The sequence below is a fragment of the Brienomyrus brachyistius genome, chromosome 17, assembly GCF_023856365.1.
Source record: "Brienomyrus brachyistius isolate T26 chromosome 17, BBRACH_0.4, whole genome shotgun sequence".
Lineage (NCBI taxonomy): Eukaryota > Metazoa > Chordata > Actinopteri > Osteoglossiformes > Mormyridae > Brienomyrus > Brienomyrus brachyistius.
This window is the reverse complement of record NC_064549.1, coordinates 11,544,249-11,569,093: the sequence shown is the minus strand read 5'-3', so window position 1 is coordinate 11,569,093 and position 24,845 is coordinate 11,544,249. Positions and strand designations below refer to the sequence as shown.

The 24,845-nt window shown below is 53.4% G+C and overlaps 1 protein-coding gene across 1 annotated transcript in view; it reads left to right on the top strand.

The window, feature by feature from the left end:
* LOC125711679 (ephrin type-A receptor 4-like) overlaps positions 1-22,394 on the top strand; it is a 29,536-nt gene extending 7,142 nt beyond the window's left edge. The window contains 19 exon segments of the mRNA XM_048980866.1: positions 5,258-5,413; positions 8,154-8,493; positions 12,782-12,905; positions 13,032-13,086; positions 13,089-13,142; positions 13,145-13,189; positions 13,304-13,354; positions 13,357-13,414; positions 14,641-14,699; positions 14,777-14,890; positions 15,120-15,308; positions 16,832-16,893; positions 17,110-17,221; positions 17,224-17,318; positions 17,906-18,055; positions 18,178-18,371; positions 19,257-19,412; positions 20,164-21,072; positions 21,247-22,394. Of these exon segments, the coding sequence (XP_048836823.1) occupies positions 5,258-5,413; positions 8,154-8,493; positions 12,782-12,905; positions 13,032-13,086; positions 13,089-13,142; positions 13,145-13,189; positions 13,304-13,354; positions 13,357-13,414; positions 14,641-14,699; positions 14,777-14,890; positions 15,120-15,308; positions 16,832-16,893; positions 17,110-17,221; positions 17,224-17,318; positions 17,906-18,055; positions 18,178-18,371; positions 19,257-19,412; positions 20,164-20,278 (2,129 nt within the window). The 3' untranslated portion in view covers positions 20,279-21,072; positions 21,247-22,394.
* Positions 22,395-24,845: the final 2,451 nt, after the last annotated feature.

The following is a 24,845-nucleotide window of genomic DNA, read 5'->3' as shown; positions in this document are numbered from 1 at the left end:
GCCATCTAGTGGAGGGGCAGACAAACAGAGCCGGAGGGGGCTGTTTCCATGGAGATGCCTGTCAGAATGTCACTGTGAAGTGGCTCTCGCACATGATTTTTTTTTAGATATTTTCTGGGAGTTCCATCTTGACATCTTCACTTGAGGGTCGTTTGTGTTTGGAGACGCCCTCCGGCTCAGTGTGAGACAGATACTCCTGTCCCCCCCCCGGTCACCCCACCCATGCCGGTGAACACGCTATATGCTTTCCCGATTCTTGTCATCACTGATCATTGGGATAATCACTGGGGCATCTCTGCGCAGATGTTTGTGCGGGGGGGCGGGGGGGGGGCAGGCATTCACTGTGATACAGAAAGGAGAATGAGAGAGAGAGAGAAAGTGTTGTAATTAAAATAGTTTCTCCCGCCTTCAGACTACTCACCGGCCCGCTAACCCTGCATGGCCCCCCCCAGCACTGCGGTCCCTGCCTTTCAAAAGCAGCATTGCTTTGATGCCGGGTCATGGGTGTGGGGCGAGGGGGGGGGGGGTGGAATTTGGGGCATTAAAACTGCCGCTAAGCGAATTAGCATGTCAAAAGCGCCTGAATCAATACCCCCTCCCCCCATAATGGCCCCCCCCAGCTCTGTCCCTCTTGCCCCCACCACTCTGCACTGCACTTGTTGCAGGGGTTCCACGGAAGCTCCCCCCACCCCTACTCCAGCTGTCGGGGGAGGGTTATATGGCAGGGTCTCACTGACCAATGGTGGCGGGGGGGGAGTGAGGAAATCCTGAAAAGGGTAAAGGGTGGGTCGGTGGTCACACTGCTTTTCGCTGAGTAGATGGGTGGGTGGGTATGTGTGTGGGGGGGGGGCTGCTTTTTCTGGCCGGATGTTTCTTTTCCTTTTCGCCTCCATTTCACTTCCCTGCCACAGGGAGCCCCGTGTGAGCCGGGGGGGGGGGGGCATTTCTCCCTGCTGCAGGCCGGGCCCCCGGTCACATGGAGAAACACCACGACACGTTTCCCGCATGCAGACACCTGATATCCATACCTGACCTTTGCCTTATTCGGCAAACACAAGGCTGAATACATGCAGGATAGGATATGGCCATGTCAGGCTGTGCGATCGCCGTCTGTCTCTGTCACACCTGATCTTTGCTGCTGATTGTGACAGGTTTCAGCCTTGATTTCTGTCTAAATTATGTCAGGAGGCTGGATGCCCTCCCCCTCTGAAAGGGAATAAAATCTGTCCTGATAATCACAGAGATGATAAAATCTAAAGGACCTACCCCCAGTAACTATGAGGTGGTGATTATTCTATAGCGATGGGGGCCTTTCGGACTGTTAGCTTGGACCAGATGCTCATTCAGAGATTGCTGCTCCTCCGCACCTGAGATATCCGAGGGAGAGATGGAGCCCAACATACTGAATGCCTGATTAACTGTCTGTCTGCTGCACATAATGATCTCGCGATGAGGTGAGCGCCCCCTGGTGTTGAAAACGGAGTGGGTGGACTGATCTGCTGAGGACGTGAGCAGCGGCAGACGGCAAACTGTCCCAGTACATAATGGGTGACCAGGGAAGCCCCACGCAAACGGGATGTTTACCGTCTGCAGCAGCCGCTGGCCCCGCGACACTGGCCCGTGCACATGGGATGTATGCAGTGTGAGTATTAAGAGGCCAACAGCTGTCTGCTTGCAGCTAAATTACCCTAAAAATATCCCAGCCAGGCCTGCGAGCAGCAGCTTCTCTGGGATCAGCTGGTCGGGGCTGGCAGTGCAGGCATGGGGGGGGGGGTTCCGACAGGGGGGGCTGGACCTGTGTCCCTTGGATTATCACCTAGCTGCGGCTGTGTGAGCATCTCGTAGCCAATTGGCAGTGCGATGCTGTATCTCTGAAACCAGTGAAATTGATTAGTGATGGGATTCCGGTCTCCTGGGCCCTCCCTATATTTTTACCCCCCTCTTGTCGCAGGCTGCCTCGCCCTCACCTTGCCAATACCCTTGCCCCCATTCTCTGCCTGTTTGTTCACGGTCCACCTGGCCTATAAGCCCTGGATGACAAAGAACGATGAAAGTTATGCCTTGAGACCTGGTGAGGATTTCTGCCCCAGGGAAGTGGTGTGGGTGCAAAACTTGAGCCCTCCCCCCCCCCTTCACTCCAACCAGCCCCTCTGCAAACAAAGATAGCCCTGTCTAGGCTGCCCCCCCCAATATGAATGCTGAACAAACTCTCCCCCCAGACAAAAGACAAATTTGGGGGGGACTCTGCCATTGTCAGTGTAACGTAAATAATCAGGCATCCACACAGAAAGGGGCCTTTTAGCTTAGACACGACTGATTTGCTGCTGCAGGAACAGAAGCATGTGTCCTTCGCGTCATCAGTGCGACAATCTGTTGTATCAGCAAGATGATCTCTTGTGTTGTCAGCGCAGAGCCCTCTGCCGCGTCAGCATGGTGATCTCTGTCATGCCATCTTTCACACCAGCACGGTGGTCTCCGTCGCCTCAGTATATCAGTCTCTGTCATAGAATCTCCATCATGTCAGTGTAACAGTCTCTGCTGCATCAGCACGGTGGTCTCTATTGTGTTGTCGGTGCAGCAGTCTCTGTTGCAGTACATCTTGCATCAGCGCGGCGGTCTCTCTCACATTGTCAGTGCAGCAGTCTCTGTTTTGCGGTACCTCTTGCATCAGCACGGCGGTCTCTCTCACATTGTCAGTGCAGCAGTCTCTGTTGCAGTACATCTTGCATTAGCGTGGCGGTCTCTCTCACATTGTCAGTGCAGCAGTCTCTGTTTTGCGGTACCTCTTGCATTAGCGTGGCGGTCTCTCTCACATTGTCAGTGCAGCAGTCTCTGTTTTGCAGTACATCTTGCATTAGCGTGGCGGTCTCTCTCACATTGTCAGTGCAGCAGTCTCTGTTTTGCGGGTACCTCTTGCATCAGCGCGGCGGTCTCTCTCACATTGTCAGTGCAGCAGTCTCTGTTTTGCGGTACCTCTTGCATCAGCACGGCGGTCTCTCTCACATTGTCAGTGCAGCAGTCTCTGTTTTGCAGTACATCTTGCATCAGCGTGGCGGTCTCTCTCACATTGTCAGTGCAGCAGTCTCTGTTTTGCGGTACCTCTTGCATCAGCGTGGCGGTCTCTCTCACATTGTCAGTACATCGGTGTCTGTCGCTGTATCCTTTGTGTCACCATGGTGGTCTTTGTCAAGTCAGTTTAGCACTCTGTTGTAGCGTTTGTTGGGTAACCATGGTGGTCTCTATTGAGATGTCTCTGAAAACGTAATGTTCTTATAATATTATATATCTAATATTTATAATATAAAATATATATTTTTTTTCTTTAGCAAATACAGCTTACTTGTGACTACCAGAGGGGAGAGCTGTTCCGTTTCTGTGGGAAGCAAACATTTAGCTAATTAGGATCCACCCCCCTCTGTTCCTGGCAGTGCCAGGAGTAGATTGGTACCCTGACACTGGCCACGCCCCCTGTGACAGATTGGATGGAGACAAGGAGGGATTCATGTGGGGGTGGAGCTCCAGTGCTTTACAGGAATGCTTCCCCACTTCTGTTAATCAGTTGCTCAAGGGTATGATGTTGGCACCCCACGCTCCTGACGCCCCCACACGTGATTTGCTTTCCCTGCAGAACAAAAGACAAGGTTCTTCTCAGGTAAAGAGGAATGTTGGGGCTGGTGTTCAGCTCCGCAGCCTCTCTCACAAGTTGCACTGGTTGGGAGGGGGGGTTGGTCTGCAGGGGCCTGGCGTGGCCCGGAGATGGGTTACCATCCGACGTTCTAATTACCCTCATCGAGTAGCTGCATATGCACTGTAAACCTATGGCATCAAGCTTATCATACGTGAAAGACATTGCTGGCCCATCCACTGCTTTACTATTCCTAACTCTCTGCCCCTGACACTGACTGTTTGTGTGCCGACCCGCACTGAGGAATGTTGGACGCATACATATAAGATGATGTCACTTTTTAAACGTCCAGTTAAACCTCACCCCCCTCTGCACTGATTAAGTGAAGAAACAAACGTCCCAATATCCTTGGGAGTCCCCAATCCCCGCATTGTTGCTGTTCAGGCCGACAAGCTGGGGGATTAAGGGCATTTAGTAACGGGGCTGTAGGCCAGGGTTTCAGGGTAATTACACAGCCTAATTACCGCGGTAAAGCTCATCATCATAGTCCGCTGTGTGACCCCCCCCCCCGCCGCCTCATCCCTGACTGGGCTTTTGTCCTGACCCAATGACCGGTAGCTCGCCAAGCCATTGTTTTGCCTGGGGTAGGAGGGGTCAGGAAGCTTTTTAGGGTGAAGGCAGGGACCCCCGAGCAGGTGGGCACCCCCCCCCCCCCCACCCCACCAAGAATGGGCCCTCAATTAACTCCCTGCGGCTGGCTGGGTGCTGCAAGATTGAGCCTGAGACTGCAGGTGCCTCCCCACTGGAGGTGTCCCACCCCCTCAACTCCCCCTCTGCATTTTAGAGCCCAGGGCCCCTGTTCACAGAAAAAGGGGGCCTTAAGTCTCCCTGCTGGGCCTTTATTGCTCTCACGTTTGCTGGGGTTACTGGGCCAAGAGGGCAGTCTGCTGGTCCTGTAATCCAGCCTGCAGGTCAGCAAAAGCAATACTGCTTCCCTGACTCATGGATGCCCCCCACCAGCCCCCACACGGCCGGAAGCTCTGATATCCGACTGGCACCGTCGTGCCCTGGACTCTGATCGGATCCACACAGACCTGCCGGCTGAGCATGTTTGACGGCCTCTGACACGATTCCTCGCAGTGATCTTTGTATCTCATGTTTCTCGTATCTTTTTGCGCCGTTTTATTGCCCTAAGCTGTACCAAAATCCGAAATGCTTTGCTCGGCAAGAGGATCAAGTGGACCGAGAAATTTTACGGGGTCCAGATTCGTGGAGGCCTCTGCCGCTGTCCCCCGCAATGTAGAAGGGTTGACTGTATAGTGTTAATGACAGAATAAGGAATAATTTGTCAGTCAAACCTGCAGTAATGACATTGGCCAGGTAACCAAGGAAACCAGGCATGACAACAGCAGCCACGCCCAAAAGGGGTGGGGAGGGGCTTTAAAGTTACAATGCCATCTCTCAGGATTGGAGTGGGAGATGCCTTAAAAGGTTGTGGGCAGGACTCTGCAGATGTCTGCCCATAATCTCTCACACTGGCGTTCCTCTCCAGCTTGGTTCCTGCGAAAATATGCTGCTGCTGGTCCTGCCCCTCCTTGCCATGTGCTGATGGAACTGCTTTCTATACCCCAGCCTGCAAGATTGGCTACTACAGGGCCCTGTCCACAGATGGGGGCTGCTCCAAGTGCCCCCCTCACAGCTACTCCACCCGTGAGGGCTCCACCTCCTGCAGCTGCGATAAGGGCTACTTCCGCGCTGAGACCGACCCACCAGCCATGCCCTGCACACGTAAGTGCCCCCCCCACCTGTCCCTTCATGTCTGTGTCTCTCTGTGTGTCTATGTGTATCTGTGCGTAAGGTTAGTGCTGGGTAGGGGTTAAGGCTGGGATCGTGGCTTTGCCCGTAGAAGTGAATGGACGGTCCCCGGAAAGATATGAGTACAGGCCTGTGTGTGTGTGTGTGTCAGTGTGTGTACGCCTGTGTGTGTCTGTGTGTACACCTGTGTGTCTGTGTGTGTACGCCTGTGTGTGTCTGTGTGTACACCTGTGTGTCTGTGTGTGTACGTCTGTGTGTGTAGGCCTGTATGTGTTGTGTGTGTGTACTCCTGTGTGTACGCCTGTATGTGTGTGTCTACTCCTGTGTGTACGTCTGTGTGTGTGTGTGTGTACGCCTGTGTTTCTGTGTGTGTATGCCTGTGTCTGTGTGTCTGTATGTGTGTGTGTGTGTTTGCCTGTCTGTGTGTGTGTATGTATGTTTGTGTCTGTGTGTGTGTACGCCTGTGTGTGTCTGTGTGTGTGTGTGTATGCCTGTGTATGCCTGTGTGTGCCTGTGTGTGCCTGTGTGTGTCTGTGTGTGTCTGTGTGTGTGTATGCCTGTGTGTGTCTGTGTGTGTCTGTGTGGGTGTGTATGCCTGTGTGTGTCTGTGTGTGTCTGTGTGTGTCTGTGTGGGTGTGTATGCCTGTGTATGCCTGTGTGTGTCTGTGTGTGTGTGTGTGTGTGTGTGTGTGTGTGTGTGCTCTATCCTCCCGCACATTAACCTCGGCCCAAGGTCTAATTTCTAATTCCAGGTGGCACTTAGCCATCACTCTCTGCGACAGCTTTACTAATGAAGGAATAAAACGCTGTATCAATGATTCATTCCTCCAGCCTGACAGGACATGTGTACGTGTGCGTGTGTGTGTGCATGCGTGTGCGTGTGTGCGTGTGTGTGTGTGTGTGTGTCTGTTGGGGGTGAGGGGGGTGCAGGAGAGAGACGCGTTGCTTCACCGGCCTGAAAATTCAGCTTTTGATGCCAAGGCATTTTAGCCCACGATTAGTTCATTATAGAGCGATCCCTGACTGGAAACTGCTGTTGAGGGACTGACATCTCTTAGTTTCCTGATCGTGGCCCTTTGGGGGTCAAGATGGGGGGGGGGGTCAGGGGCAGCCAGTGCAGAGCCCACAGATAATTGGTCCTGCGAGATCATGGCCTCTTGACTGTTTTTTACTGAAAATCTTTACAATAGATGACAGATCAAATCCAGAAGGTTCCTCCTGGTCTCAGGGATCCGTTTTTGTTTTCCCCTTTCATACTGATGCTGTGAGCCGTGTGGTGCCCCCGCCCCCCAGCTGAGCCCGTGTCGCTCTTCGACCTGTGCCCCCCCAAGGAGGTGTCAAAGCCCCGATGCGTCGCCGCTTCCGCCTGGACCCGCTCTCTGCTAATCGCGCTCCTCACCCTGGCTGAGCTGTGCCATTCTCTCAGTCTTCTGCTGCTTCCTAATTCTCTAGCACACAATGGGGGAAGGGGGGACAAGTTTAATTAGGACTCCTCACTCCCCCCCCACTCTGGGCAGAAATAAGAAGTGGATCTGGAATAATCCAGTGTTCTGCGATTCAGCTTCTCTGGTCGTTTTCTCTAAGCACCATGGGGCGCGCTCTGTTCGGGTGGTGGGGGTTTGGGGTCTCTCTGTACACATGGGTAGGCATAGAGGTCTCCGGTTCTTCAGGCCTGGAATTGAAATCCGAATGCACCGGTGCTCTCTAGGCTGTTCAGAAGTCATCAGCCTTCCCCCTGCATCTCTCTCTCTCTCTTTCCCTCCCTCTCTTTCTCCCCTTCTCTCTCTCCCTCCCTTAATCTCTCCCTCACACTCTCACCCTCTGTCCTTCTCTCTGTGCCTCTCTCTCACTCTCTCTCTCATTCCCTCTCTCTCTCCTCCCTCTGTCCCTCTTTTTGTACCCATTCGACTTAGTGTAGCATGCTTCTTAAGTAGCAGGTTTGCTTAGGGGCAGGAGTGCTCTGCAGTCTGGAGGCCTCTCGGTGGGCGTACGGTGCGGTGGGCTGGAGGGAGCTGCAGGCACATTCTAGGAGTAACACATGTATGGAATTGAGCTGTGGAGCTGATGGGTACTTATTGGTCCATTCCCGGCGGGCGCGTCCCCCAATCTTTCTGAGCTTCCCAGAATGCTTTGCAAACACCTCTGCGGTTCATGGGACTGATAAGACACCTCATGGTGGGAACTCCAGGTACTGTGCTGTGTAGGAGCTGCAAAATGAGGGCAGGACTGGGGAAGGGAGCGAGGGCGTCACCCCTGCGCTGGAGAGTGGGCCGAAAGATGCCCTGCGGACACATACGTCTGACCTCCAGCCGCCTGAGGTCTCTCTCAGACCCCCGTTCGTTAGCGATGACAGTAAAAGAATCTTTGTTCAATATTAAATATTAAAAGCCATTATCTGGGGCTTTTGAGTTTGAAAGCAAAAAAAGGTTTAGAAAGAACATTACAGTGGCAGTGTCTTGCAGGGCCTTAATTTAGAAAGTCTATCCATGAGAGAGGGGCGGGCAGCGTGGGAGGCACGATCAGCCCGCAATGAGGCGACTTTATCCCGCTGCCTAATGAGGCCTGATAATGGGCCTTTCAGGATAGCGTGAATGGAGGTGCTACACCCCTGCAAACCCCCATCCTGCACCTCCTCCCTGCTGCCCCCATCCTGCACCTCCTCTCCACTCCACCAGTAATGTTCCTTATTTTCCCCTCTCCCTTCCTCCCCTAGGTCCACCCTCATCCCCCCAACACCTGATCTCCAACGTCAACGAGACGTCCGTGAACCTGGAATGGAGCCCTCCGGTGTCGACGGGTGGCAGGCAGGACCTGACCTACAACGTAGTGTGCAAGCGGTGTGGGGGGGCGGGCCGCCGCTGCCAGCCGTGTGGGGCCGGCGTGCACTACGCCCCCCAGCAGCTGAGCCTGCGTGCTACGCGCGTCTCCATCACCGACTTGCAGGCCCACACCAACTACACCTTTGAGATCTGGGCCGTGAACGGCGTGTCCAAGCAGAGCCCGGGACCCGAGCAGGCCGTGTCCGTCACCGTCACCACCAACCAAGCCGGTGAGTGCACCTCTACTGTGGGCATCAGCGCCTCAGCATGGCCAGGCTGGGTAAGCTGTCCTCATCCTTCTCTGTGAGCTGGGGGGAGTGGCGACATGAATGGGTGTGTGTCCACCAGTTTGCTGAAGCTGAATAGCAGTTGGATGGACTAAAGCGGCCCTCACAGATCCTTGCTCTGCTCCGATCCACTTTGTGTGCCAATGCGTTTTATTACTGCTACCTTTCCCGCATCATCACCCTGCCTTGATCACATGACCTCTGAACTTCCTGTCAGCTTCATTTTTTCTTTCACCTCCCGTTTTTAAACATGCCGGTGGGTAACAGGAGCCGCAGTGAAGCGTACCTCAAGGCACGTTAATGAGCCTGGAGCCGTGATTACAGTGGGGGGCGGGGCAAGAGGCGGGGTCAGTTTCCGCTGCAGTCATAAACACATGGCTTTCCTAACTGGGGCCGTAAACCCCACAGGATAAAGGGGGAGGGCACTGACCACCATGGAGGCCCGAGAGCCTGAGGGAACCCCCCCTGGCCTCATACCCATAGTCTTGGCTGACCCTGTGTTTATGTACAGAGGAACCGAGAGGTGTGGGGGGGTGAGCCTGGGACCGAAAACAAAAGCAGCCCTAAATCACCCAGACGGGATTTGTGCAGGCACCCTGGGAAGGCCCGGCCCCGCCCCCTAGCCACGCCTTCCTATCCTCATTATGTGCTCCTGACCCCGCCCCCTAGCCCCGCCTTCCTGTCCTTGGTCTAGCCCTCCTGCGCCTGTCCTCCTGGCCCCACTCGCCCGTTCTACGCTCCTCCCCAGCTCCTCGTCCATGTTCTCTAGCTCTTTTGTTTCTATTTCATGAGGCCTGCATGTTGAGGCCAGATGACACACGTGCATGTCACCGTGCCTGAGGTTTCTTGCCTCCTTCCCCTTGTGGGGGCCTTGGCCAGGCTCCAGGTATACATGTACGTGTGCCGGCTGGGGGGTCCGCTCAGCACGGTTAGGCTTTGACTTGCGGTTTGGGTTAGGGTCCAGTCCATGAATCAGTCAGGAGACACCAGCCCCCCCACACATGTTGCTCGTCTCACTGCAGCGGGTGGGAGGGCCACTTTGACCTGTGGGCTGTAACTGTGTCTCTGCCCCCCCCCCCCCCCCCCCCCCAGCCACATTCTTTCACCGGTCAGTGTGGATGCCACTACAAATCATGTGGCCCGCTTCCTGGAGCTTGTCCCCTGCTCCAGACCCCACACCCTCTGGCAGCCAGGATTCTGATTGGCTGACAACGCTCTACCTCAGCCAATGGCCTCGGGTGCCTCGTTTCTGTGCTCCTGGCTCACATCGTCGGTATGGTTACTCGTGCTTCCTCATGATCGCTCCGCATGCTCTGTGACCCTGCAGCAGCATGAAAGTGTGAGGTGGGGGGGGGTGGGAGGGATGTAGAGGGGCTGGGGGAGCATGGGTGCCACGTAGTGCGTAAAAATGGCCCTCACTTCACTAATTTCCTCCGATGTGGCACATCCACACCCTGTGACTCGCAGGTCGCAGCCTTGGGAGGGGGTTAGGGTTAGGGTTAGGGTTAGGATTAGGGTTAGGGTTAGGATTAGGGTTTGGGTTAGGATTAGGGTTAGGATTAGGGTTTGGGTTAGGATTAGCTCTGCTTACAGGCAGTATGTCACCCACTTACGTCCAGCTGTGGTGTAATAATGCCGTAGCTGGGATGGTGTTTGTGTGTCTGTGTGCATCCAACCACCATGATACCTCAAGAGAGAGAGGGAGGGAGAGAGGGAGGGAGGGAGAGAGAGAGAGAGAGGGAGGGAGAGAGGGAGGGAGAGAGAGAGGGAGAGAGGGAGGGAGAGAGAGAGAGAGAGGGAGGGAGAGAGAGAGAGAGAGGGAGGGAGAGAGGGAGGGAGAGAGAGAGGGAGAGAGGGAGGGAGAGAGAGAGGGAGAGAGGGAGGGAGAGAGAGAGGGAGAGAGGGAGGGAGAGAGGGAGGGAGGGAGAGAGGGAGGGAGAGAGAGAGGGAGGGAGAGAGGGAGGGAGAGAGGGAGGGAGAGAGGGAGAGAGAGAGGGAGGGAGAGAGGGAGGGAGGGAGAGAGAGAGGGAGGGAGAGAGGGAGGGAGGGAGAGAGAGAGGGAGGGAGAGAGGGAGGGAGAGAGGGAGGGAGGGAGAGAGGGAGGGAGAGAGGGAGGGAGAGAGGGAGGGAGGGAGGGAGAGAGAGAGAGAGGGAGGGAGAGCGCCCCGATTCAGTCAGTCTTCCGCTATCCAAGGGTTCTCTTTCAAAATATAGTGACCAAGAAAGAGAGGAAACAGGAGAGAATGTGGGGGGTGCTGGTTCTCTCTTGGGACGTGCCCCCCTCATTCCCCTGTGAGTTATGGCAGCTGTTACTCCGGCCTTTGGGGAGAGTGCGGACCCCACCCCGGCCCGATCGCTCCTTGGCATGGAACCTATACCTGCGGTTTTATTAACTACACGTTCAGGGGCGAGCCAGAGGCATGTAATGATTAAAACCGCTCGTTTTTACTCCTCATGTGCCCCCCCACGAAACACCAGCTTCCGCACCTGAGTCTGCTCTTCACGTCTCCCTGGCCTGTAGGAGTCGGGGGGAGGGGGGCGTATTTCTACAGGGCTAATAATTCCCTCCAGGGCTGGGTGGGGGGTGAGGGTCATCATGTTGGGTTTTTCCATAGAAATGAATGGAGAGTCCCCACAAAGATATGAATACAAGCACGTGTGTGTGTCGCTTTCTAAAACGTCTTTGGTTTCCGGATCCTATTCCACCTCAGTCACACTGCTTTCGCTGTTATAAATGATTAAAGATGGAGAACCCTGTAGCAAATCAGCGCGGGCTTCTGTCATTAATCTGAAATCACTCGGAAAATCGGCTGCACCTTGCGCATCTTCGACGTGCCATGCCGCTTCCCGCAGAGATCAGAGATGGCATCCGGAGCCGTCCCAGTCTGCGCCGCGTGCCCGAGAGTAAAGGGACTCGCCCGGAATCTGTCATACTTAACCCCCCCCGTCATTTAGAAGCGAAATCCAGTGGCACAACACAATTAAACTGCAATATCTGCCACATTATGAAAAATGATGAATGTGAGGAGTGTGTGAACGGGAGACGAGGGGAGGAGGAAGCCGACGCCCCCCCCCCCCCCCCAGCCCTGCATTGCCGCTGGCCCCCCCGGAGACCCACAAATCGGTTTTGTTACCAGACACGTTAGAGCAAGATTGATCGGGGAAACACAAATGGCAAGCCCTAATTGTTTGACACAGACGCTGCGTATTAGACTGTGGGATCACAAGGGCGAGCAAATCTACTTAGTTGGGCTGGGGACAGCCTGCCCTTGCAGAATGATCAATGGGGGCCCTCTTTTGAGTCCAAGGCCGAACTCTATCCCTCCTTAAAAGCCCCGGGTTTGATAGCGCTGTTCCTGGAGCTCCTAGTCAAAAAGGCTCATAATGTAATCAGGGCAGAATCGCAGACATACATCACAGCGGCTTCCTTAAAGGCCGGAGGGTAATGTGGGCGCATGCCGGACACCAAGCGCTTTCACATCACGATGTACACATCCCTCATCTTGCCTGACTTTAGCCGTGAAGTTCAGGCGCAGGTAAATAGTGAAACTCCAGGTGGCAAGTTTTGCGGGGTGAATTTGTCAATGTCCTGCCAGCTGGGATTGGAAGTCGTGTGTCCTGCTCTGAATGTTGATTCTGAATTTAATGTAATTAACAAATCAATAAAATTAACAAAGGAACCATCCAAATATTGCTTTGGGGAAATATAATCCTCGCAACGAATGAATAAATAACTAAATGAATATTTAAGTAATTAATTTGTTAACTCTAGAGTAAAAACAATCTTTTCAATTAAAAACCATGTCAACATCTTTCTTTGTAGAGTTGTCCTAAGGAGTTTAATCTGTGTCTCTGGCAGCTTGGGTGGTTTTGGAGGGGGGGGGCTGTAGAGACCCTATGAGCAGATCAGTAAGGGGAAGCAGGGAATTGTGGGATGCAAGGTAAACACAAACAGGCTCATGGAATTCTGGGTAGGGGGGGCAGCCTCAGCGTTTTGGAGCTGCTTGTTTTCTGAGCCTGCAGCCTCTGTCGGTTTGGCCAGCAGGAGAGCAGCCTGATTAACCCCTCGCTCGTCTCCTGACTGTGGAGCAACACGAAGGAAGCCGTGACACAAAGGTGCTCAGAGTTTGGCTGCATCTGAGCAGGGAGAGCCGGCTGGCGGCCTCAGCGGTGCTCAAGGAGCTAAGCGGCGTCGTCCCTCCTCCCTTACTCACTCCTCCTTGTTTATCTTCCAGCTCCCTCCCAGTGGCCTCCATCCAGGCCAAAGATATCACGAGGCACACGGTGTCCCTGGCCTGGCAGGAGCCGGAAAGGCCCAACGGAGTCATCCTGGAGTACGAGGTCAAATACTATGAGAAGGTGAGACGGATTCTCGGAAAATTCCGTCAGGCAGGACCAAACGATCTGCCCTTTTCCCTGCGAGTGGGAGCTGCGGCTGAGTCTCCTCCTCTCCGCATTGCCTCTGACCCCTCTCCTTCCCACCAGGACCAGAATGAGAGGAGCTACCGCATCATCAAGACGGCGTCCCGCAGCGCCGACATCAAGGCCTGAACCCGCTGACCTCCTACGTGTTCCACGTGCGGGCGCGCACCGCCGCCGCTATGGTGACTTCAGCGCCCCCTTCGAGTTCATGACCAACTCTGGTGAGTTCTGCCCTGGGGGGGTGGGGGCCCCTTGAGTATACAGTGCTGAGCAAGGATCAGGGTGCGTCCTGCAGGGGCTCGGGGTGGCTCATGTGCTCCTGTATGCCCTCCCAGTTCCCTCTCCAGTCATCGGCGATGGTGCCAACCCCACGGTGCTGCTGGTGTCGGTGTCGGCAGTGTGGTCCTGCTCATCATCCTCATCAGCGCCTTCATCATCAGCAGGAGGTGAGCCTCGGCTCCCCAGCGCCCCTCCCTTCTCCGATCTCTCGGCCAGTTCATCTCTGTATCTTCTTTCCTTTCTTCCCTCATACCTCCTGTCTCTTTACCACTTCCCAGAGCCCCTCTCTCCCTCCCTCCTCCTTTCATTCCTCTCCTGCCTCTTTCTTCCCTCTCGCCCTCTTCTTTGTCTCCCCTCTTCCATTTCTCTCTCCCTATTCCTCCATCTCTCTCACTCCATCCTTCTCTTTGTCTCTCCCCTTCTCCCTCTCTCTCCATCTCCCCTTTTTTCTCTCCTCCTCTTGTCCTCCCTTTCTCTCCCTCTTACTCCCTACCAACTTTCCTTCCTCTCCTCCCTCTTTTTCTCCCCCTTCCCTTTCTTCCTTCTGTCTCTCCCTCCCTTCTCTCCTCCTCCTTCTCCTTTCCTCCCTACCGCTCTCCTTTTCTCTCACTTCCTGTCACTCCCTCCTCTCTCCCTCATCTCTTCCATCCCCTCTCCCACTGGGGCAGAGAGTTTCCCTGCCTTGTTGAAGACGCTTTGACAGACGGCTCACGCTCCATGCTGATTAAACGTCTGCTGCGTCGGCTGCCGCGCTCCTGCTCCTCGGGGCTCCTCACCCCCAGGGAGGTGGGCTGATTAACACGGCCGCACTCCCGTCTATGCACCAGGGTGGGCTCAGTGTTAGCGGGAGAAGCACTCTGAGGCGTCGGGGGGAATCTTCCTAAAATAGTCAGAAGAGCAGGGAGCAGGAATTGGGCCCCTCACCCCCATGAGCTTATCTCAGACACCCCCTTCACTGACCATGGCTGACATGCCAGGACTGGGTGCGCCCAGTGACCCCCCCCCCCCGCTCAGCCCCTCCCCCTATACCTCCCACCTGTCTGTAATTAGCCCCAGTGCCACCAGGATAACACTGGCCCTCAGCCTCGGGGCCAGTCGTTATGGAAATGCCCCCATGGCATGTGATCTTGTCCCAGAATCCCCTTCTGCGCCTTAAGGCACCCACAGACCGCCAGGTGATGGGGGCTGTGATCGAGGGGCAGCCAGCCATGCGGAGGGCCCCGTTTCGCAGGACCCTCCTGCAATTGCTTGTGCTCACCTGAAGGTGGTCAAATGAATTAGTTAAACCTGTTTAAGGTTACCAGCGCAAGGCAGAATTACTGCTCCGCCCCTCATGTGCTCTGAAGAGACGAGTGTGTGGCTTCCAGCTCCTAACCCTCACTGTCTCCCACAGGAGAAGCAAGTACAGCAAGGCCAAGCAGGACGCGGACGAGGAGAAGCAGCTCCACCAAGGTACACCATCGCCAGCCGGTTGGGGGGGGGCGGGGGGGGTCACTCACCACGCTCACTGCCCACCTCTTGCGGTGCAGGTGTGAGGATATACGTGGACCCCTTCACATACGAGGACCCCAACCAAGCCGTCCGTGAATTTGCCAAGGAGATTGACGCATCTTGCATTAAGATCGAAAAAGTCATCGGAATAGGTGGGTGGCTTGCGTGTCATTTCCTGCTTTGTCTTTGGTAACTGGTGTGTGTTCCCCGTCTTTTGGCTGGAGGGTCAGATAACGCAGTGAGCAAATGAACGCAGTGGGGAAATGCCAGTGGCGACCACAGTGTGGGACGTGGTGGGCGAGGCCTGGGGGCGACTCGGGCGACTGGGGGGAGAGAGCCGCTGCTAAACTCCTGCTCCGCTCCTCTGTCCCGCCGCACCAGGCGAGTTCGGCGAGGTCTGCAGCGGGCCGCCTAAAGATGCCAGGCGAAGCGGGGAGATCTGCGTGGCCATCAAGACCCTGAAGGCGGGCTACACCGACAAGCAGAGGCGGGACTTCCTGAGTGAGGCCAGCATTATGGGCCAGTTCGAGCACCCTAACATCATCCACCTGGAGGGCGTGGTCACTAAGTGTGAGTCAGAGTCGCCAGTGCAGCTTCGGGGCATGACCGCATCTGTCGGGAAAGTCAAAACACCGCAGGTCTGAAGAAGTGCCGATTAGATCTGTAGAAAACATCAGCCTGTTCAAGCAGGGGCGACATCAAGGTGGCGTTTAAACAACCCCCCACTTCTTTGACCTACGATGTAAAATTTAACCCCCTAGCATGGAGCATGGGGACATCCCTCCCGGGAAAACGACAGATGGGAGCGGGTCTCTCCCTCTGCTAATGTGTCATGAGAAATGGTTCCGCTGTGATGGGGTCATCAATCACGGTGTCTGGCCTGAGTGCGACTGGCTCTGCGCTGACACTCGATCCGGGGGCAGCTCACAGTCTGTCCTTCCCATCCGTGGTGCGATGACCTCACGTCTTCAGGGCCCAGAAATGCGGCGCGGAGAGGCGGCTGTCAGGGAGCCGTGCTTCAGCGCTGCAGGGACACGCTATTTCCTGCTTAATTGTGTGTCCGCGGCTTTGCTGTTAATTGAACTGATCTCTGGGGGGCTGTGACCTGCCACTCTCCCCGATTTCACTTCTCAGTTTTCCCGCCATGGGAAAGTGTATGTATGTGGGGGGGGGGGGGGGACTCCCACAGGGTGCTACTGACAGACACGGCTCTTATCGGCCCCCCGCTGCGAGATAAGCGTGTTGTCGCTCAGCCACCCCCCCCTGGGGCTGAGCAAAGAGAATCCCCCCCTTATCAGCAATCACGCTTCTCAGCAGGAACAGGTAGGGGGTGGAAGGCAGCGGAGGGTGGGGGAAGAGTGAGGGGGCACAGTGTGGGCCTCCGGGGGGGGGGGGGGGGGGGGGGGGGGGTTGCTGTCCTTTGTTTTATTTTTGAATGGAAGTTCGTACATTAATTGCAAATATCCTCAGTGTTTGTATGGGGGGGGGAGATAACTCGTTGTGTATGATGTTTAGATTAATAAACGGCAGCAGCCAAGCCGGACCAAGCGGGACTTTGAGACTGCTAGGGCCTGTCACTGCCCGGGGGTGGGGGGGGGGGGCACCGGGGCTGCACACTGAATTTGATCCGCTGGGTCTTCAAGGCACTTTTTGTGGACACAGGAAAAGTTCAGGTTCCCTGGATGGCATGACTGGAAATCCGGTTTAATCAGTCAGCGGTCGTTCTGCAGTCTGACGATCTTGTTTCATTTGCGCCAGTGAAACATACGTGATGCCGTTACCCTTTGCAAATGTCTGAATGCAACAAACTTATACCCTTACCGTGACGTTCAGCGACTTCCGTGATATTCTGCGACGTTCACTTTTAGTAATAAAACACCTTTTGGGATTGAGATCTGGTTCAGCAGGTCATTGGTGCCGGTTGTGGGAATCCCACAGCAGAATGACCGCCCCCCCCCCACGGGACACCTATGATGAGTTAACAGCAGATGGAGCCGCGTTCAGTCCCTGAACTAACACGGTTAATTGACACGTGCTCTTTCCGGCGGCCCAGCGATTTGCCCAATAATCACATATCTCCTCCCTCCCTGCAGGTAAACCAGTGATGATCATCACGGAATACATGGAGAACGGATCACTGGATGCCTTCCTGAGGGTACGTCACGCTTATGGTTGCCATGTTTGGTGAGATGAAAAAGAGGGTGTGTCCAGGGAATCAGAATATTAAAATTTTCATGTTCACTGCCAATCAGGTAGTGCTTCCCTCGTGAATACTAATGAGCTAACCACCCTGTAAAACGAAAATGGTTGATGGTGGCGCGTGGAACAGTGCTTACCTGCATAGGCCTGACGCCTCATCCCTCCCTCACAGAAGAATGACGGGCGCTTCACGGTGATCCAGCTGGTGGGCGTCCTACGTGGTATCGCCTCGGGCATGAAGTACCTGTCCGACATGAGCTACGTGCACCGCGACCTGGCCGCCAGGACATCCTGGTGAACAGCAACCTGGTGTGCAAGGTGTCCGACTTCGGCATGTCGCGTGTGCTGGAGGACGACCCCGACGCCGCCTACACCACACGGGTACGCCGGGCATCGTGGGTAACGACTGAAGCCGCTCAGCCTAAAATGCTGACTGATCTTCATGTTACATGGAAAATGGTCTGAAAGGACATGCATCAGATATATTCCAACTAATGATACTTATGCAAACACATATCAGATTCACGTTAATAATACTTCTTTCATACTGTGGATTAGCTGTAGCTCTCGGGTGGGGTGTGTATGTGGGTGTTCCTGTCTCTCTGAGTGTTTCAGTGTCTGTGTGTTTTTGTAATTATCAGGTACCAGATTTCCCTGCAATGTGATAAAAACCTGTAATTTTTTGCCTTGTGGGCACAGTTTTTCTGACCTCACTTTTATAAATATCTGTGACTGCAATCAAAAAACTAAAAGTGTCAAAGTTTTGTACTTTGCTTGGTTACTTACTGTTAAGGTTAGCAGTGGGTAGCGCTAAAGGCTAATTGTTGGATTAGGGTTTTGACCCTTATAAATATGAATATGTGGACTGTGTGTGTGTGTGTGTGTGTGTGTGTGTGTGTGTGTGTGTGTGTGCGCGCTGCCTGTGTCTGCATGAGTACTGTGTCCCTTAAATCTCGGTTTTCATGCAGGGGGGGAAGATCCCCATCCGCTGGACGGCACCGGAGGCCATTGCCTACAGGAAGTTCACATCGGCCTCGGACGTCTGGAGCTACGGCATCGTCATGTGGGAGGTGATGTCATACGGCGAGCGGCCGTACTGGGACATGAGCAACCAGGATGTGAGTCCCAGTCTTTTTTAACGCATGAGAATCGTAAGTAGCCCAGTAGGGCTGCCGGTGTCATAACGGTAACCTTCCGCAGACTCGTGCCTCACCCGGACCCCGCCCCACCCCTTACCCAGGTCATCAAGGCAATCGAGGAGGGCTACCGGCTGCCCCCGCCCATGGACTGCCCCGTAGCGCTGCATCAGCTCATGCTTGACTGTTGGCAGAAGGAGCGCAGCGACCGGCCCAAATTCAGCCAGATAGTCAACATGCTGGACAAGCTGATCCGCAACCCCAACAGCCTGAAGAGGACGGGGGCCGAGACGGGCAGGTGAGCGCCCCCTGGGGGCAGTCGGCAGAGTGCGTGTATTACTTACACAGTGCGTCATATGACATTATAGTTGGTAATCAGGACTGTGCTTGTCAATCAGTCGCAGTCCCCCATCAGATTCCGTGACCAGTGACTTGATTGGGGGGGGGGGGGGTTTCTTGTCCTTTGATGGCGGGACTTTCTTGTCCCAACCATGCAGGCCGTTTGTCATTATTACTGTTAGACAGGCTGTGAAGTTCATCTGTCCCTGTTGTTGTGGGGGGGGGGTTGGATGGTCGTGGATGACTAATTACGTCGGGGGGTAAGTGGTGAAGGGAGAAAAATAGCAAAAATAGTACGCTGGGGTAGTTATGTCGGAGTGTCTCAGAGACTATGTCAGAGTGTGTGAGGGCACACTCTCCCCCCCCCCCACCCCCACCCACCCCCCTGACACACGTCGCTGGAGCGTCGTCCTGGGCCCTGACACCTTTTGAGCCCCCCCCCCTCCGCCACGTATAGATATTAATGATGCCATTAGCATATGTTGCTATGCGCTCATGCTAATGAGCTGTCACTGACACTGCTGGGTGACGGCGGGTGACAGCGGCAGAGCAGCGGTGACCCGTTAATTAATCATCACGCGACGCTGGTGGCTGCTTAGGCTCCGTACCCGGGGGGGGGAGCCGGGGGGGGGGGCACGGCACCGTTACCCGTACAGGTCAAACAGCCACTGAGGCTCAGGCCACTGATCAGATCATCTTCAGTGTGGAGGGGGGCAGTGCCTCACGCCCCCCCTGCCCCCTCTGAAGCTTTGAGAGGTCCTTCAGGGGATAATCTAGTAAGTGCCTGCAAATAACTGCCTGCACTCAGCCCAGGCACTTATTTACTCATTATCCCACCCCCCAGGCCTAACACAGCCCTCCTGGACCCCACCATCCCGGACTTCTCCTCACTGGGCTCGGTGGCCGACTGGCTTCAGGCCATCAGGATGGAAAGGTACAAGGACAACTTCAGTGCCGGCGGGGTCACCAGCCTGGAGGCCGTGCTGCACATGACTGAGGAGTGAGTAACTGGGACAGTGGGGGCGGAGCAGGGGGCGGGGCAGGGGGCGGGGCAGGGGCGGGGTTGGGGGCGGGGTTTGGGGCGGGGTTTGGGGCCACATGGTAAGGGCCACCTTGCTGTTTATTATCAAAACTAAACAGTAAGAAAGGAAGTATGAAGTTATTTGCTATATATATGAAATTATATACTAATAATATTAGTATTAAGACAAGTGAGTGAGATAGTGAAGCAGGAAATCGGCTGGTCTACACTACCAGTCAAAAGTAGTGCAGGGTTTTTGCCACTTTTCCCTTTGTTTCATAAACTGCAGATTTTTTATTGTTGTTAAACATTGGAAAGTCGACTATAAAACTATAAATGAAAAATGCAAGTCAAATAAGTGCATATCTAACATCCTAGGCAGCCCATTGACTTTAAATGCACTAGTTACCTGTTTCATCCTATGAAAGAGAGCAGTATCTCATGTCCCTTGTAGAAGGAATACCTTGAAGTGTCTCTGTTGTTACACCTACTAGAGGTAGTTAATCAAAAATTAAAACAAAGATTTTCTTGCTAATAGAGACACGTAAATGGTGAACATACTGTAAATTTATTTGTTTGCAAAGAACAGAGTGTATTTTTTAGTAAACGTTAAGAGGGTGCAAATGCAAATGTAGAGAATCTCAGTGTGTTCACAAACTTTTGACTGGTAGCGTACATGCTAAGTACACACTGTGAATACTGACTGCTGCGTGTCTGCGTGTCTGCCCAGCGACCTGGTGCGCATCGGCATCTCCTCGGCACCCCACCAGAGGAAGATCCTGAGCAGCGTGCAGGCGATGCAGGCCCAGGTGCAGCACATCCAGGGCAGGATGGTGCCCGTCTGAGGCTGGAGGGCGCATCACCGATTTTATAAGGAAAGAAAATCAAAACCGAAAAAAAAGTTTACCTCATCATGCACTTTAAACTGAATTTAAAAGGATCAGGAGGGAGGGAAGGGAAAAGCAGGCACTTTGTAGAGGATCCATGTGCCCCTCGGCACCCGGACCGTTCCATCTGCGGCATGGAGCTGACCTTCCAGTAGAAGCCTTCCGAGGACCCTCACCTTGATCTGGACACGCGTTTCTTTTTGCTTTCAGAGGCTCCTCCCTGCCAAGTGGCCGTTGTTTTTGTCTTTGTGTTGGTTTGTGACCCGCTTCTAGATGATTTGCTGCCATGTGACTTGGTGCGTTTCTCACGCACGCTGGTTTGAGACGTCAGGCCTAATGAGCCCCCTGCTTTCGGGGGGGTGGGGGTGGGGGGGGGAGCTTTTTTGGTCATTAAGCTGTATTTGTTGGAATGAAGTATATTTTCCTCAGGACATTTTCAGAAATTCTTTGATCAGAAGGAACTTGTCCCCCCCCCCCTCCCCATCCCGGCCTTTATATAGACCCACCTTCCAAATGGGTCGAATCTTGTTTTTTCCTCTTGCTTCCTCTTGACTGGATGTGGTTCTGGACCAGCTCAGTACCAGCGATTTTCGTCCTGGACACGGACCCACAGCTCTCCTCGGACCCACATGTATGTTTGTTTCAATCCCACTCCAAAAAACGACAGCACCTGGCAGCAGCCACCAAAAAAATAAGATGCATATGATGGAAACCTGCCTTATTATGGGATGCTCTGTGGACGTCAGCTTAAGGTAAGCAGCACCGCCCGTCCTGCGTCTTGTTTTCAACCCGGAAACCTCGTCCTGTTTCCCCGATCTGTCACTGGAGTATTTCAGTCAGACGGAAAGCCGGTCCTCAGTGCCCAGTGACATGATGATCATCTGACCATTGTCCGCTTCCCCCCCCCCCCCCCCTGTCCGATCCAGCTGTCACAGCACATCGTCATCAGAAGTGGTGGTGAAAATGGTGCCACCCTACAGTGGAGCAAAAGGGCCACATCCCCCACTTCGTCCAGGATGAGGACCCCCCACCCCCATGCAAAGATCTGTACTTCAGTGATACTAGCAGAATGTGATGTCAGAAGTGTCGTTACTCGTCTGCTGACCTCATTTGTTTTACTGGATCTGTTCGCATGTCACCACCACACAGTGTGTGACCGAATGTCCCCTCAGTGCTGCCACTTCATCCAGTCTTGCTGTGGTCATGGAGCACGACGACAGGAAAATAAGAAGCTCTAACATGAGACTGGGTTGCTGTTCGTCTGTCACCAATGACACAGGGTTCTCACAAATTCTTGGGCAGCATGAGGAGACCAGAAGGGATTTATTACAGCCTTCTAATGACCATTGCCCATCGCGGAAGCCCCGCCCCTTCAAACACCTTGCACCAATCACAGACTAAGCCCTTGGCACTCGCTGAATATGAGCTGAACTCTGATTGGCCAGCAGATGGGCTGACTCATTCATCCCAAAACGGCCTGGACCATTCGTGCGGGTGCAGTGACAAACTGAGTAATCACTGTGCTGCAGGGTTGCTTTTAAAAGGGAAAGGTCTATACTATATTTGTTTTTCTTATTTTTGCATTGTTCATTTCTAATTTGCACCAAATGTCTGTCAGCGAGGCCTGTTTCCAAGGACGTAAATTGTGTTTATTGGATTTTTTTTTTTATAATATGTCTGACAGTCACATATTTCAAACATCTCTGCTGTCCTCAAATAGCAATTTAGTGATTTTTTTTAATCCTTCAAGGATTTGTTTGGAATATGCAAGGTCTGATGGAGGAGAGTAACATAGAATGTACTGTACAATGCATTTTAATTTAGTTTATGACAGGAAAAAACTAACAAAACATGATTTATTTTGTCATTTTATGCATCTGATTGCATCTGCTTTAGTCATAAAATAATTTGTTTCTTTTATGTTTCTTTTTTTGTTTTTCTTTTGACAGATTTAGGTACATATAACTTATGTCATTTATTTATGATCTTTTATATCTAGTTTGTAAATTGTAAAATAATAGTAAAATGAAGAAATAAAGGGATGCCACTGTGCATTCTGATGAAAGTGCTTTAATCCTGTGCCAGAGTCTGTTTCTCACCGGGTCCCCGTGCCGTCAGCTCGTGTTCGTGCGGCCTGCCTCCCCGCGGCCTGCCTGCCTCCCCGCGGCCTGCCTGCCTCCCCCGGCCTGCCTCCCTCCCCGCGGCCTGCCTGCCTCCCCCGGCCTGCCTGCCTCCCCGCGGCCTGCCTCCCCGCAGCCTGCCTGCCTCCCCGCGGCCTGCCTGCCTCCCCCGGCCTGCCTCCCCGCGGCCTGCCTCCCCGCTCTGTGCATCTCCACATCCCCACACATCGGAGGCTGCTCTCCTCCACCCTGAGCTGTTTTCTCAGATCCACAATTCCTTTTTATCCTGCTCCCCACTCCTCTCTGCTAACGCCGGATTGGACCTCATCTGTAAGGAGGCCTGTGCCACTTGCTGCTGGACCCGGACTGTCCGGGCCAGACGTGGCAGTTTAGTTTGGACTCCAAACATACTTAATGGTATTTGAAGTGTAGATCTGTGATTTTGGCTTATGGAACAAAGCACAATCTGGAAGACATTTGTCTCCTCTCTTCTCTTCTACCCTTCTACCCCCCCCTCACAGCGTCAGTGATCACATTTTATGGTTAGGATTTTTCAGGACTGCAGAATGTGCTAAAAGTTGCCCTGCTCCATTTGAACCTCATTTTGGATTTCGAGGCTCATTTGATGGCGAACGCGGTCAAAAACACACGAGGAGTGCTGATGGCGAGTGCATCGTGTCTGTGAGATCCCCCCCCAGTGCACAAATTGGCAGGAGGGAGGGGGGTGCTTCATACAGGTATCAGAGAAGGTCCACATCTAGAGAGCTTCAGGAAGCCACGAGGAGCCCGACTGCTGCAGCACTGCACTCTGAAGCAGCTTAATATGCCTCTTCATTAGTGCACCCCAAACCCTCAATGAACCCCCCCCCCTTAATTACAGTGGCCTTTATTTTCTCAACTGCATAATTCACTATTAGAGATTGGGTGTGTTGTGGTATAATTGAATAGTGCATTATTAACATCACACGCACGCACACACACACATGCACGCACACACACACACACACACACACACACACACACACACACACACACAGGTTTGTAATTGTATCTTTGTGGGGACTCTCCATTAATCTCTAGGGGGAAGACTCTAATCCCAACATGATGACCCTAACCCCACACCATAAGTAACCAAAAAAAATACTTTTAAACTTTAAAAAGCCTTTTTGCAATTTTAGTTTTTTGATTGCATCCAAAGATCTTCACAGATCCACAAAGATCCACAGTTTCAAAATAATATGTTTTTGTCACATTGTGGGGGACATATAACCCTAATCCAGACACACACACACACACACACACTTAGAGCCCATCTCTTCACATCGTTTGTAACCAAAGAGCGTCACACATAGCATGACAGCGCAGGTTTGGGTGCCATTCAGCAAACGGACTGGGGCCCAGCCCGCCACTCTGGCTGGGGACGGGGGTGAGATCAGAGAGAGAGGCAGCAGAGAGGTAATAAATGACGCCACATTTTGTCACTCTTTAAATGAAACATTTGGCATCACACTGGCAGTTGAGATGGAGAATTGGGGGGAGGGATTCAGAGATTAATGCTGAAGGGGCAGCTCTGGGCCTCAGCAGGGTGGTTCTGCTCGTTGCAGACGGCCAGCAGATTGCTTTTGCCTTCCCAGTCTGAAGCCTCATGGTCGAATCCATTTCACGTTTGTTTGAGGAGAAAGAGGGGAAATGTCAGTGCTGACATGCGGTGGAGTATCTAGGCGCCGGCGATGGCATATGGCACTACACACCTGCTCAGTGTCGGCACACCGACGCAGAAGCCAAAGTGACTTAGGGAGCGAGTGTCCTTGCTTTGGCTCCGGATCTTGTTTAAGAAATTTCCAGAAGAGTGTGGCCCCGCGAAGGGACATTAATCCCGTCGCTCCCACGACCGTGTGAAAGCGGCAAGGGAAGGAGCACTCCTCGTTTACAGATTAGCCAAAAAGAGGATCTCCAATGTACAGCCACTGTGGCGGTTATTGTGGATTGACGTCTCCATTCTCTAGTTGCCTAAGGTAGCTAAACCTTCCTTTATCCTCTGGAAATTAATAATCGGGCCACTGTGCATCGGGCCCCGACACCAGATATTTAAATGTGATGAAGCGGTTTGCTAATTACAGCAGCAGGTGGCTCAGTGGCCACAGCTACGTGTCATTTTGGAGGGAAACTGTGAGTGGTGATTGAGTGGACTGAAATTAAGCCGCATGTTATCAGTCGGGATTTGAAAGAATTTTCTCGACAGATCTCAACAGAACAAAGACGGCTGAGAATGAGGGAGATTTTCAAAACGGTTGGATAAATACCAGCTCTCAGATGTTTCCTAATGCCCCATGTCATACAGACTTTCCTACAGTTGAGGAAGGAGGGACGCCATACTGAGAGCTGCCTGTAGCACTGATCATATG